The sequence below is a fragment of the Muscardinus avellanarius genome (assembly GCF_963383645.1).
Source record: "Muscardinus avellanarius genome assembly, chromosome: 17".
NCBI lineage: Eukaryota > Metazoa > Chordata > Mammalia > Rodentia > Gliridae > Muscardinus > Muscardinus avellanarius.
In genome coordinates, this window is record NC_137803.1 from 40,677,995 (window position 1) to 40,693,665 (window position 15,671).

The window sequence follows — 15,671 nt, forward strand, 5'->3', positions numbered from 1 at the left end:
GTCCTGGGCTCTATCCCCAGGACCAAAATAATCACCATCATCATCACCATGATAGATGACTTGGCATGAAGATCAGTGTGAAAATACAGAACGGTTCAATAAATGATTCTTGGATAATTGACTTCATCTGGAAATAAATCCAATCCCCTTCTCATACTGTATACAAAACAAAGTAAACTACAGACAGTGAAAAGTCAGTGTTTAGTAAAATTTATAGAAAATATGCAAAGGTATCTTTATGACTTCAGAGTAGGGAAGGAAATCTTAAGGAAACAGTCCAAAATATTTACAAAGAAATGATCGATTTGACTATATTAAAACAGGAAACTTCCGAGCTGGGCATGGTGGCATACACTTGTAATCTCAGCATTTGGGAGGCTGAGACAGGAGGATCGCACAGGTTCGAAGCCAGCCTCAGCTACTTAGGCCTCTTGCAACTCAGTGAGATCCTGTTTCAAAATAAAGAATTAAAAATAGGGCTGGGGTGTCCCTTGGAGGTAGAATGCCCTGGGTTCCCTCCCCAGGACCACATAAAAAGGAAAACTTCCATTCTTCAAATGATATTTTTTTTTAGGGGAAAATAAAAGTCACAGTCCCCAGCTTCCAGTATTGGCAGACTGGATAACTTAGACCACACTTCCTCGGAGCACAGTCACAAAATCTGCACAAAAATATGAAATGCCAGCCCAATAGATGGCTAAAACACAGTAAAATATAACTGCAAACAGTAAAAGATAAGACAAATGAAGAGATAAGGCAAAGAGAAGAACCCGTAGAAACAGTTTCAATAGAAGAATCACTGGCTACCTATTGCTAGAATTACAAGTATATATAAAGTACTCTTTGTTCAGTGACAAAAGATTTAGAAATATTTGACACAAAAGTGAAAGCTGTTTAAGAAAACACGGGCGCAGTGGTGCATTCCTATTTATTTAGTACTTGGAAGGCTGAGATAGAATGATCACAGGTTCGAGGACAGCCACAGAAACTTAGTGAGCTCCTGTTTCAAAATAAAAACATAAATAAAATACAACTGGGGGTGTAACTCCAAGGTAGAATGCCTCTGGGTTCAACTTTCAGTACTGAAAAAGAAATGACAAAAAGCCCCACACAACAAATTCTTAATTACCCAGCTAAGTAATCAAAATAGTGTGGTAGTGGCATGACAATAGGCATTAGATCGATGGAATAGAGAGCTCAGAGTAACCTGTAAATACACGACCCGTTTTGTTTATGACAGGGGTACCAAGACTTTTTATTGGGGAAAGAACATTCTTTTCAACCAATGGCCCTGGGAAAATAATATCAACATGCCACAGAATGAGGTGGATTAAAGATATGCTGATGTTCATAGCTGCATTATTCACAATAGAAGCAAAGCAAATGTCTTAGACAGATGATTGAATAAATAAAATATGGTATACACAGTCAGAGAAAAAGGAAGGAAATTTTGACATATGTTAAGCTATGGGTGAACAGTAAAGACATTATACCAAGTAAAATAAGTCATTTATGAAAGGACAAATATGATTCTGCTTATATGAGGGTTCTAGAATAATCAAATTTATGGCGACAGTAGATTGTGACCACCAGAGGCTGGGGGATGGAGGAGGGAGTTCTCGGTATGGAAATTCAGTTTGGGAAGACTAAAAGAAGTTCTGGAGATGGATGATGGTGATGGCAATGTGGATGCTATTAATGCCACTCCAATGTACACACTAAAAATGGCTAAAATGCAATTTTTTGTTATTTATGTTTTACTCAAAACCTTTAAAACAATTCATTTACAGAAATAGAGATATGTTTAAAAGTAAACTGTATGTCGCCGAAGAATAAGTGGTTAGGGAAAATAGATTATAGGAATATTTGCAGACAAGAACAAAAGAATGAAAAAGAACAGGTAAGAGATACAGCGACTATAGTGAGGAAGCCTACCATTGTATTGGAGTTCTGCAGAAATGAATTCTGCAGGGGCAGAATTAGCGTTGATCCTTTGCTCCCCCTTTTCATCTTTTTTATTATTTAAAATCATTTTTATTACCTTAAAATCATTTAAACGTATATTGACTTTGTCTTAATCTTTTTTATTTTAGAATAGTTTTAAGTTTATGGAATTATTGCAAATATAGTACAGAGTTTCTGTATTGTATTCCACATCCAGGCTCCCCTTTTATTAACATCTGTCAGTATGGTACATTTATTTTTACAGTTAACCAAATTCGATACTTTATTTAAAACTGAAGTTCATGCTTTATTCAGAATGTCAATACACTTTAAAAATAAACATTGGGAAATTGCTTATTATTGATGAGATCACTAATAATCTTGGGAATATATCATTCTCCTCCCTAACCCCCAACAATGTTAACAAATACTTGTATTCATCTGTTGTTAAAAATGGTAGAATTAAGCCAGGCGTGGTGGTGGTGCACCCTTGTACAGGAGGATCTCACAGGTTCAAAGCGCTGGTTTAGGAGGCTTTGTTTCCAAATAAAAAGTATAAAATAGGTCTGGGAGTGTAGCTCGGAGGTAGAAGGGTTTCCAGGAACCCCCACCACCAAAAAAAAAAAAAAAAAAAAAGAAGGTAGAATTAGATAAGAATATATCAAGAAGTGTGTTGCTAGTTCTCAAAGGAACGAACAAATTGAATATGTTCTGAACAAATTGAATGTTTATAAACTTTATGGATTTTTAAAATGGAAGGTAACCTTAGCCTTTCTTTGACGCTCTTTATTTCATCTGCTTCAGGAAAGGCCTGTTTGTTTCATTCATTAGGATTTTGCTGCCTAATATGATAGGCACTAATCACTGCGCAATTTAAATGTTTACTTCAAGCTAAATAAACTTCCTCCGTCTCGCCAGCCATATTTCAAGGAATCAATGGCTTCATGTGGCTTATGCCTTCCCTGGCCAGCACACATACTGAACATGCGTAGATACCCTGGTATCTTCCAGTCATTGTCCTGATTCCATCTTAACCTCCCCCAGGACTAGCTCAGGGCCAGGTCTGGACGCCGAGGGCCATCGAGCTGCAGTCCTCCGGGCGTCCTAGAGGGCGCACTTGGCTTCCGGTGAACGCGCCGAGGGCCATAGAGCTGCAGTCCTCCGGGCGTCCTAGAGGGCGCACCCACTTCCGGTGAGCGCGCCGCGGAGGCCTTCCTGCGCCTTCCCGGCGGTCGGCGCCCACCCCCTCAGAGCAAAGGGTGAGTGGGCAGGGCGGGTGTCGCAGTCCCTGTTGCTCCCCAGGGCGCCCTCGACTGGCCGCAGCCCTCCGCCCCATCCTTGGGCTCGCCAGGCCTTCCTCTGCCGCGGTCAGAGGGTCTCGCCCGCCTGGCTCCTTCCTGCCACGTCTCTCGTGGCTAGAACTCGTTTTGGACCAGGTCTCAGACCTCCGGCGTGCCCTCCCCAATGTGGGCGAGATCCTTCATCACGTCCTCAGAGCACCTTCCACTTCTCTGTAGTTTTTAATCACAGGTAATCACGTGTGCTGTTTTGTGCATGCCTCTCCTTTGCACAACGCCCGCACAGACAGGTACTGGATCAGTATTCTTAAATAAACGTGTGAAAAACGCAAGCCCATTTCTAAAGGGCGCTTTGGTTTGGAGGGAAATGCAGATGTGAAAAAGGCATCTTGGTACATTAGGCATCCAAGTGTGGACTCTAGATCTAGTCAGACTGTTTTTCAAAACGGTTCAGACGAAATCTTTTACAAGCCATACGACCTGGGACAAATTGACATATTCTGTTTCTCTTTAAACAGTTGAAGTTACACCATTAAATGCTGTGGAGATGAAATTAAGACACTCTAAACAGGCAATGCTGGAGTCCATAGTAAAAGGTTCAGTTAGTGTTTTTTTTGTTACAGTTAAGCAAACACTATATTTCATTGCAGATTGCATTAATTTATGTTAGATTAGAATACAATAGAATGCAAATACATTATAACAGTGTGGCTCAGCAATCAGGATTGTCTGAAGGTGTCCTCAGCAAGCAAGCAGAAGTGCCCACAGATTCCCACTGGGTTGCTTGGACTAAAAGCTAGCTAGGACCAGGGATAGGCTTCTCCCAGAGGAAGGGAGAAGGTTGGGTTGCACCTAACTTCAGTGCTTCCTACCTCCCCAATGCCTACCCTCCTCCCCCTACATCAGGTGCTAGGTAACTGGTTTCCTAGGCAAATACAATATACAAATACAATATACAAAATACACAACTAACACCTAAATCCAGGCATCAGATCGAAAGCAGTGGGTTTATACTCCCATTGGCAAGACTGTTTTCTCAAATTTGCACCATAAGAAGGTAGTGGGAGCCCTCCCTTGAAATACAGGAGCACCTCTTTCCAGAAATCCTTTCTGTGCAATGATGGGAAAATCAGGGCACCTTTGTTTTCTTTTATTGACTGCTGGCCGATAAATTTCCCTAATAAAGTCTATCCTGTAACCCATGCCTTGTGAGGTGGAATTTGCCCTATATCTCTTCTGTGTTGAGTACCTACTCTGGGCTAATTGTTTTAAAATATAGATTTTATTATTTAGATGTGAGGGGAACAGATTGGGAGATGACTGCCTTTGGAAAAGTGTTTTGTCACAGTTTTCAAGGGAAGGGAACATGCCTCCACCGGATCACACTAGAGTGGTCGGGAGGTGGAGTGAGGGAAACAAATGGCAGAACTGCCTGGAGGGCAAACCCGACTTACACATTTGCCTCTTAATTTTAGATTCATAGTAACTCATAATAGAGATGCCCAGTGAGCTACACGCCCGGTCCTATTTTTTAGTATTTTTATTTTTTGAAACAGAGTTTGACTGAGTTGCGAAGGGTCTTGCTAAATAGCTGAGGCTGTCCACGAACCTTGATCCTCCGGTCTCCACCTCCCCAATGTTGGGATTACAAGTGTGCACCACCGTGCCTACCCAAAATTGAATTATTTTGAGGGGGGAAATTTGAAGAATGATAAGCTACTCTTATCCTCCCAAGATCGGCTTAGAAAGGCTACAAGTCATATAATTAATCATAGTCGGGATTCAAACAAAGCTGCCACAGTTTGCAGTTTTTCTCCTGAGTTATCTGCCTTCCTTTTGGAAAGCAACAGGGTTGTAGTGGCACTGAAACAAAAGTATTCAAGCTTTGATATGGCCACCTGTTTCCAAAGTTGACACTCTTCTTGTGAACAAGATCACTTTCTTGGAATATGAAAAATGCTGTGGAGAATTTTTTCAGTTCGTATTAAGCACTCAAGGGTTGATCACTACTTCTTTGAAATTCTTTTACGACAGTTCATTCTTTTACACGTATAGAATGTATTATGTGTCATACATTGGGATGAGTGATAAAGATACAATAGTGAGCAAAGCTGTTGATGTAGCTTAGCTGGGCAAGACAGGTATTAACCAAATAGTCCCACTAAAGTATATAAGCTAACAAAATGAGAGGCATGCAGAATGTATTATAAATACATTTTTTTGTGTGTGTAGTATTGGGGATGGAACCCAGGCACATTCTACCTCCGAGCTACACCCCCAGCCTTATTTTTTATTCTTTATTTTGAAACAGCGTCTCACTGAGTTGCAAAGGGCCTCACTAAGTAGCTGAGGCTGTCTGTGAACCTGGATCCTCCTGTCTTAGCCACCCAAATGATAAGATTACAAATGTGCGCTACCACGCCCACTTATAAATACAGTTTTTAGGACCTCATCTAGGAGATTATTTTTGATGAGGCTAGAGTGCATCAAAAATAAATTAGGTGAAGGCACTCAGAGTTTCACCTCAGGGTGTGTGTGTTGTGTGTGTTACTGGGGATGGATCCCATGGGCTTTCTACCTCTGGACTATACTTCTAGACCTATTTTATATTTTACTTTGAAACAGAGTCTCACTAAGTTGCTGAGAGCCTCACTAAGTACCCAAGGCTGGCTTTGAACCTGCATGATCCCCATGTCTCAGCCTCCCAAGTGTTTTGCTTTAAAAAGCTAGTCAAGCCGAGCATGGTGGTGCACACCTGTAATTCCAGTACTTAGGAAGGTGAGATAGGAGGATCTCAGGTTTGAGACCAGCCTCAGCAACTTAGGCTCTCAACAACTTAGTGAGAGCCTGTTTCAAACATAAAAAATTAAGTCTGGGGGTATACCTCGGAGGTAGAATGCCTGTGAGTCCAATTCTGAGCACCAAAAACAAAAACACAAAACTGGCCAGACAGCCAAGTGTGGTGGTGCACACTTGTAATTCCAGTACATGGGAGGTTGAGACAGGAGGATTGTAGTTTCAATCAGCAACTCAGAGAGACCCTCAGCAACTTAGTGAGACCCTGTTTCAAATAAAGAATAAAGGCTGGGTGTGGTGTCACACGTTTGTAATCCTAGCATTTTGGGGGGGGGGGCTGAGACAAGAAAATCATGGTTTGTGGACAGCCTCAGCTACTCAGGCCCTTTGCAATTCAGTGAGACTCTGTTTCAAAATAAGGAATCAAAAATAGGTCTGGGGGGGTAGTTTGGAGGTAGAATGCCCCTGGGTTTCATCCCCAGTACCGCAAAAAAAAAAAAAAAAAAAAAAAAATAGGGCTAGGGGTGTAGCTCAGAGGTAGAATGCCCATGGGTTTAATCCCCAGTAACACACACACACACACACACACACACACACACACACACACACACACACACACACGAAAAGGGATTGGAGGTATAGCTCAGAGATAGACCACCTCTGGGTTCAATTCTCAGTACCACAGAAAGAAACACCAAAGAAAGAAATCGGTCAGAGGCACATGAAGAAAATGTGTGTGTGTGTGTGTGTGTGTGTGTGTGTGTGTGTGTGTGTGTGTGTGTGTGTTATTCAGGCTTGAATTCAGGGGCATTCTACCTTCAAGCTACACGTTTAGCCCTATTTTATTTTTATTTTAAAACAGGGTCTCATTAGGTTGATGAGAACCTCACTACTTGCTGAGGCTGTCCTCAAATTTGTAATTTTTCTGTCTCAGCCTCCCAAGTACTGGGATTAAAAGTGTACACCACCGTGCCCAGCTTGTAGGCATTCTTATTAATAGACCTAGCTGAGCTTCCTGTCATTAGCCAGAATCAGTTGCTAGTCAGCGGTGATGCACTTTGGAAACCTGATCCACTGGAACTTTCAGATATCTTTAGCCCAATTGATAACAGATTACAACCACATTGAGAATCACAAGTTGAAGCCAATAGCTGACCCTGATTAATAAACAATACTGTGAGGGAGACTAGTATATTTTTAAGTCACTAAGAACAAAAAACAAACTGGTTTGCATGGCTGAGAGCAGAGGATTGTAGGTTTGAGGCCACTGTCAGCATCTTGGTGAGACAGGAGGACCACAGGTTCACAGCTAGCCTCAGCTACCTAGTGAGGCTCTCTGCAACTTACTGAGACGCTGTTTCAAAATAAAAGAATAAAATAGGGCTGGGGGTGTAGCTCAGAGGTAAATGCTCCTGTATTCAATTCCCAGTGCCATAACAAATAAAAAACACCTGGTCAGAGGAACTTGATCAGATTTGCAGTGTGACAAGGTCATTCTCCTGGTGGATAATACACTGATGTGCACTGATGGTGTGTAGGGAAGCCAGTTGACATACTGTATAGGGTGACAGAGGGGATCGTTGTGACAAATGGTCGTGTTAGAGAGGAGGAAGGGCAGATTCTGGAGGTAGGGAATCAAACCAGTAGGAGTTCATTTGCATTAAATAAAGGAACAGGGTAGAAGAAAGGATGGTTTGGAGGATGCTTTCAGGTTTCCAGGTGTACAGCTAGGTATATTCCTTCTACCTCAGAGGAAACCACTGAGAGCAGGTTTGAAGTGGGAGAAATGAGTCTGACGTCCTCTTGAGAAATTCAGGAGAAGTTATGGTGGGAGTGAGGAACTACTGGTAATCTGGAGACCTCAGATGGGAGGTCTAAACTGGATGGTAAACAAGGATGAGGGCAAGGTAGCCTAAGAGGAAATTAGGGAGTGAAAATAGGGGGGGGGAATTTCAGACTAACCTTATGGACCTTTGACACAGAGGAGAGTGGACCTGTGAGGGAGATGGAGACAATGAAGCAGACATGATTATGGTTATAAACGTCCCTCAGCCACATAGCCAAGGAGGATGAGTTAGTGAGGTATAATACTTGTAATGAAAATTGAATAAACTTTGAAAGCAAAGAGCAAGTGACATAGACTAATGATCACTAAGTGAATATGGTCACACGGTGAAATGGTACAGTCCTTGGTAAACTGTATGTATGCATCTATTACAGATCTGGCAGTGTGTCATATGATTTCTTTCTTTCTTTCTTTCTTTCTTTCTTTCTTTCTTTCTTTCTTTCTTTCTTTCTTTTTGTTGGAGTACTAGGGATGGAACCAAGGGCATTCTACCTCTGAGCTACGTCCCTAGCCCTATTTTTTATTCTTTATTTTGAAATAGGGTCTCACTGAGTTGCAAAGGGCCTTACTATGTAGCTGAGGCTGTCTGTGAACCATGATCCTCTTGTCTCAGATTCCCAAATGCTGGGATTACAGGCATGTGCCACCACACCAGGCTCTCATATGATTTCTTAAATGTTTACATTGTCACATAATAACTAAAGAAAAATATTTAGTGTTTTTCTTGTACCAAAAAATTAAGAAAACATCCCCAAGTTTCTCTATGTTTCAGTATATTTGAAGCATCTGTTAACATATGGGAAAGCATAGTTTAGGAAATGTTGCTTTATGGGCATTTCAGATCTAATTTTCTTAATCAACAGCTCAGCTCATAACATGTGTATCCTTCAGTCACCAGGGACAGCCTTCTGCACCCTTCTGGATTCCTCTCTCTTCCAAACTATGACCCATTGTGTCCCTAAGTTCTATCCAGTTTTTCAATTTCTATATCTCAGGCCTCCATATTCTCTTGTCTGAATGGTTGCAACAAACCCCATTCTTCAAATCATGCTCTGTGTGGCAGATAGACACACCGGCCACTCTTGTGGCCATGGGCTTGACCCCTCTAGCCCTCGATGGTTTGGCTGTTTTTCCACAGGTGTTTCTTTTCTTTTCATTCCTTAATTGTGTCCCAGGCTCTGGTACATGGTTCTTGACCTGGCTGCACGTCAGAAGCACTTGGGGGCACATGTTGAAATCCCTGGAAATTTAACTCAGTGAACCTGTCATGGTTCACTGTAGCCAGAGGTGGTGACCATTACTCTGGCCTCTAAACCATCTCCAGTTTCTTCAGTGGGCCACATCCCCTCATATCCTCTTTTGTCTTCCTCCAGGCAGCTCCCCGGGCTCTCCCAGCCCCTATCCTTGGTCTTGGTCAGTGGTCTTTCCTTTGTGCTTGTCATTCTTGGACTTATCACACTGTATTTATCTGTCACTTTCCCTTACTAAACTAATTGTCTATGGAACTAGAACTTGGAATCTTTTTTTTTTTTACTTTTTTTAACTTTTTATTCTTTATAAATGTAACATATTGAAAGTGGTGTACATTTAGATTATGCTTCATGCCCTTCTCCCCTCCCAATAGAGAGTGTTATATTTATACTATTACACATATTCATATGTAGCTCCTCCATTGAACAACCTCAGCTTTCTTCCTCTCCTATCTTTCCATTCAATCTTTGCTGAGATTTCCCCTCCATCATTTGGAGACCCTCTGGTATTACCACTACTCCCTAGCTTGGGCATATTAGAGAAAATGTCCCTTCTCTTTCTATGCTTGACTAACCTCACTTAATATAATGTTCTCCAAGAACTTGGAATCTTGAGACTCCTGTTTGGTGTACATCCTAGCACACAGTAAATGCTCAAGTATTTGTTAAAATAATGGATAAAGGAATCATTTGTCTTTTCTGTGTGTTATTAAACCTTGTGATTCAAAGTGAAGAATAACTTTTCTTTGTACCATTCCCTATGACTCCTTCCCAACATTTTCACCATCATTCCTAATTTGAATTAACGACCAAGGTTGTCCTGGGCATTATCTCATTTTGAATAAAAAGAGAAAGCTCCTGAAAATCAAGTAATTTTTGGTTCATGTCTTGACCAGTTTGGGGCCTTGGCCAAATTTTTTTAACTTTCAAGAAGCTCAGTATTCTTGTCTTTAAAATATGGGGATCATAATATCACACAGTGTCATTGTCAGGCCCCAATAAACTAGTATTAGTAAACTGCCTGATCCACTGTAGGTGTTTCTTTATAGTGCTATATTCCTTGGAAGTTGGCCTTCAAAAACCTGCATTTATATGCCAAATACGTTTCCCTGTGTAACATGAGCACTGTCCACTTCAGGACTGTGAGCAAGAGTTGGAATTCAGGAGTCCCCCAGACATAGCCTCCACCTCTTCCCTGCCTCAGCTAGGACCCTTTTCAGGCTCTCTGCCCAGAATGTCAGAAGAAGTCACAACCTTGGCCTGTCATGCTCTAAAAGAACAAGAAGGACTCACAGTTGTGAAGGTTGAAGAAGAGAATTATGTTTGGGGACAGGAGTTTGGCCTTGAGAGAAACGCCCAGAACCAGGAAGTCTTCCGCCAGCGGTTCAGGCAGTTTGGTTACTCTGACTTCAGTGGGCCTCGAGAGGCTCTGAGCCGACTTCACAAGCTTTGCCGCCAGTGGCTGAGGCCAGAGGTGCATTCCAAGGAGCAGATCCTGGAGCTGCTGGTGCTGGAGCAGTTCCTGGCTATCCTGCCAGAGGAGCTGCAGGCCTGGGTGCGAGAGCAAGGGCCAGATAATGGAGAGGAAGCCGTGACTCTTCTGGAGGAGCTGGAGAAGGAACTTGATGAACCAGGGCAACAGGTAAGAAGCTGGCGTCTTTGCTTGTTTGTGCAACCTATTGTTAGTGAGGAAGCTTTATGAGCAGCCCTGGCTTTTCTGAGTTATCCAATTTCTGTCTTTTGGTGTATTAATTGTTCACTCGTTGGTTCAAGTTACTAGGGCCTTTAGTCCTATTGCTTCTCTAATCACCTGAACAAGTTTCTGATTCCTTCTGTCCTGCTCTGTTGGGTTTTCCTCTTGTATATCCTCAGAATCTCAGTGCTGGTACTTGATTACTCCTAGGACCCAACTCAAAGCCAAGATATGATCTGGAAGAAAGTGGCACCTGCGAGAGCCCTGAAGCCTCTGAGTGACCTGTTGCAGCCCTTGGAGAACCAGTGCCGGAGAGAGACTCAGGAGCCCCAGGCTTTCCACGAGAGAGGTGAGGAGCCCAGTCCACAGGGTTTGAGGATGAGGTAAGGGCTATCAAATGTGCCATGATTCATTTTCGTAATGACAGTCACTTATGGCTGTCACTAATTATTGTGAAAAGGCCTGTTGCCTTGAAATAGTCTTCCATTGGCTCTGCCTAAAATCTGAAATTCCAATATCATTTCTAATTTGGGTTAAGAATAACAGCCTTTAATAAAGTCCTCTAGTAAAACTACAGTATTCAAAGTCACTATTCTGGTGTTTAAAAAGTATTTTTGTCCCCCTCCAGGTGTGGTGGCACCCACTTATAATCCCAGGGTTTAGGAGGCTGAGACTGGAGGATTGCGGTTCATGGACAGCCTCAGCTACTTAGTGAGGCCCTCTGCAACTTAGTGAGACCCTGTTTCAAAATAAAAAGTAGGGCAGGGGTGTAGCTTGGTGGTCGAATGCCCCTGGGTTTCAACCCCAGACCCGCAAAAAAAAAGTATTTTTGTCCCAAGCTAAATGTGGTGGTATATGCCTATAATCCCAAAATGTGGGAGGCTGAGACAGGAAGATCAATGGTTCAAGGCCAGACTGGGAAACTTAGCAAGACCTTGTTTAAAAATAAAAAGTAAACCAGGCATGGTGGTGCACGCCTCTAATCCCAATACTTGGGAAGCTGAGACAGGAGGATCATAGGTTCAAGGACAGCCTCAGCAACTTAGGCTCTCCACAACTTATAGAGGCCTTGTTTCAAAATAAAAATGGAATAGGGCTAGGGGTGTATCTCAGGTAGAATGCCCTGAGTTCTATCCCCAGTACCCTCCAAAAAATACAAAATGTGGGCGAGGGGCTGGGATGTAGCTCAGAGATAGAATTCCCCTAGGTTTAATCCCCAGTGCCTGCCAACCAACCAACCAAACAAACAAACAAACAAACAAACAAGAATTGTCCCATTAACAAGACAGTTTATCAGATGGAGATGAATAACAGAAACCACATATCTTTAACAGGAGAAGTTTAATATTAAGGAACATATACTATAATGGGGATTTATTAACCACTACATCATTTAAACTAAAAATTAAACTCTGAATTTTACAGGAATAACATATAGGTAATCTCTGGGCAGGGGACAAATGCCCAAGGAAGGAACACATCTATGAGAGGGTGCCAAGTGTTCCCCACTCCTGCTGGGGCTGGGGTCCAGATCTTGAGGAAAGGGAGCAGTCATGGCCCATTGGTAGAGGTGAACAATCACATGCCCAGCTGGTCAGATTTACTGAGGAGCCCAACCTCTGAGTGCCAGAAGTCCCCCATGAGGAGGTGACATGGCTCAGAATTTGCTGGGAAGTTGCTGAGGGGGATGGTACCCCTGGAACTCACTAGGTATATGAAATATTCCTAGACTCAATTTGTTTCCTTTTTGTTTAGCAGAGCTCTCCTAAAACACAACCTATGCATGAAGGTAATGAGAAAACTGGATTTTTTTCAACAATAATTCCATAAGCATCTGGCCTAGGAGAAAAGTGAAATAATCTACTTAATCAATTACACAGCCAGGAACCCGATAACAATGCTCTGAAAGGACTGGGTTCTCCCTTGGTTTTATTTTTATTTTTTTATTTTTATTTTTTTATTGAAAGTAAATGTTATTCATTTAATCTGTATTGGGTGCCCTCTCCCCCCCTCATTTTCCCTTCCCCCCTCCCGACAATTAATACCCAGGGTAACCTTGCTATATTCATACTTTTACACCTATTCGGAAGTAGCCCCTCATTAATCACGTTCAGCTTCCTTCCTCTCCTAGCTTTCCATTCAGACTTTGCTGAGATTTCCCTTCCATTATCTGGAGTCCCTCTGGTTTCCCCAGTGCTCACTAGTTTGGGCATATTAGAAGAAACATATGTCCCTTCTCTTTCTGTGTTTGGCTGATCTCACTTAACATAATGCTTTCCAGCACTTTCCATCTTCTTACAAATGACATGATTTTGTTCTTCTTTATAGCTGAATAGAATTCCATTGTGTGTATTTCCCATAATTTTGCAAACCATTCATCTGTTGATGGGGACCTAGGTTGTTTCCATATTTTGGCTATTACAAATTGTGCTGCTATGAACATAGGTATGCATATGTTGCTGTAGTTCTCTGTTTTCAACCCCTTTGGAAAAATACCCAGGAGTGGTAAAGCTGGATCATATGGTAGATCTATTCCCAGTAGAAAACTGCATTTTAACCTTAGTTTAAGCCTTTTTTGTGTGGTATTGGGGATTGAACCCAGAGACATTCTACCTCCGAGTTATACCTCTAGCCCGATTTTATTTCTAATTTGGAAACAGGGTCTCCCTAAGTTGCTGAGGCTGGCCTTGATCTTGTGATCCTCCTCTCTCAGCCTACCAAGTACTGGGATTGCAAAGTGTGCACCACTGTGCCTGGCCTAACTAAGCTTTTCATAGCCTCTAATTCCTTCTGTCTCTCTGGCTGAACATCACATTTCTCTGGACATTTTCAAATTCTTTGTCACCGACTAATCTCAGTTGGGTCGTTATTGTCAGCTCCCGGTCAAATCCTCAGAAAGATGGGGCAAAAGGCAGGTGGAGTTCTGCAGAAACTTATCTGCAGCGATTCCTTCCCCTCTATGAATTCCCTAAGTTTTTTAGGTACGACGCTTGGGAAAGAATCTGAGGTGGACAAAGGCTTCTTGAGCCAATGACACTTTATTACAAAAACTCCAAGAAATTTATACCTTTCACCAGTAAAGTTAATAGTAAGAGGAGAGGGAGGTGGGTGTAATCATTGTGAAATAATAATGAATGACATGTAAACAAAGGTAATAAAACTAGTCCTTCAGCTGGCTGTTGATCTTCGAGAGATTGACTCCTGACTCCTGATTCTTTTCCAAGGTCTTTGCAGATAAGCAGTCCCAGGGGGCCACTTCCCAAAATAAACAAGCATGGCCAAGGCTTGGGGGTTTCTCGGGGAATCTTCTTTGGCTTTCTTGGAACTTTCCATCTTTTGGGCTCAGTTCATATAGCAAGTGTGGGGAGATGTGGTGATTCAGGTGGATGTGATAGAGTTTCTCCAGGTGTTGGCATTTTACCTTCTGAATCTGAAAGCTTAAGCAAACTCACAACACAGTTTTGCAGACAAAATACCACAAACAACACCACAAAGTTCTTGGTTTTAATTGTCAGATGTATTTCCTTAACTGCTGAACACTCTTCTTTAGACAATAAGCCTATTAAAAGTCTAACCATCTTTAATAATCCATTTCTCTGTCACAAACCCTCTGCAACCTGCTTCTAACTTTCTAATTCCTTTCTTTCCCAGTTGGGACTTTCTTATGATAAGCTCTTCTTCATGCAAAAATGCTTTCTTACTCTTACACGGTATTTCCTTTCCTTCATACATATATATTTAGAACGTCTGTCCTTTATTTTGTCATATTCATTAACCATGCGGTCAGCCTCTCTGTCTTCAGGAATATTTACACTGGGCGTAAAAGTCACCAATCTTTTTCCTTGAGTCTATTGTATTTGGGCAACTAAGTTGTTTATCAACTAAATTGCTTTAAGGTCACACACAAGGTTTTTATCTTCTCTGTCTCTAGGCAGGATCTCAAGGGTAAACAAAGTTACCTTAAACTGAACTACCTTACCGGAGTTAATAGCTTAACCTAAGTTAGTGATAGTGAGGGTCAGAGACCCTTTGTAATTGCTGCAGCTGGAATGCTTATCACAGCATCTGAATTCTGGCCAGTTTTTATTGTTATTGAGCAGAGCCAAGGACGTTTAGGCAAATTATTAGAGATTTTATTTCCACGGACTCAATTTCTATTTGTAGTCCTAATTTCACATCACTGGAGCAATTCGTGTAGAAAGTTAAAGGAAATAATAGTGAAGGGTATCTAAAAGTGGGGGGTACTTTGGCCAGAGACGATACCTCCTTCTCGGGGCGTTTTTGCCGATTTTAACTATGTGGAGTGGGGGTTCTCAACACATAGATGCCGAGGCAGCAGGATGTCTTGGCATTCTCCATATTTATTTGAGCTTCAGGGATAAAGACAAATAAAATACTCTAGTGAGAATCTATTTAGCTAAAAATACAGAGTTTATCTGGGCCTGGTGGCACACACCTGTAATCTGAGTACTTGAGGGGCTGACATGGGAGGATCCTAGGTTTGAGACCAGCCTCAGCAGCTTAGCAAGATTTTCAGCAACCTAGCGAGACCCTGTTTCCAAACAAACAACAAAAGAGCTTCCCCCTCAACATTGTCTTTCTATTTTTATTGTCTGTTACTTTATTAGTTTTTGTTCCTTTACAGTGGCGCTGTTATTGATTCAGACTCCCTATCAGCCATAGTGATTCCATTTTTCAGATATCTTTGGCTTTTGCAAAGTGTCCTTACTCTCATTTATGCCTGCCCCCAAGTTTATGTTCTTGGATAGCTTTCACTAGGTTCTTGCTAAGTTATTTTATGCAGGTCTCTTTTTAGACTTGAAGGTCTTAGGCCTACCTAAATA

The 15,671-nt window shown here is 41.9% G+C and overlaps 1 protein-coding gene across 1 annotated transcript; it reads left to right on the plus strand.

Moving 5' to 3' along the window:
• Positions 1 to 10,368: 10,368 nt before the first annotated feature.
• LOC308276110 (zinc finger and SCAN domain-containing protein 30-like) lies at positions 10,369 to 15,596 on the plus strand (the record flags this gene model as incomplete). The annotated part of the gene is made up of 3 exons (XM_080714701.1): positions 10,369 to 10,776; positions 11,038 to 11,210; positions 15,473 to 15,596. 3 exons carry the CDS (start codon positions 10,369 to 10,371, stop codon positions 15,594 to 15,596), a joined length of 705 nt encoding a protein of 234 aa, XP_080570827.1.
• Positions 15,597 to 15,671: the final 75 nt, after the last annotated feature.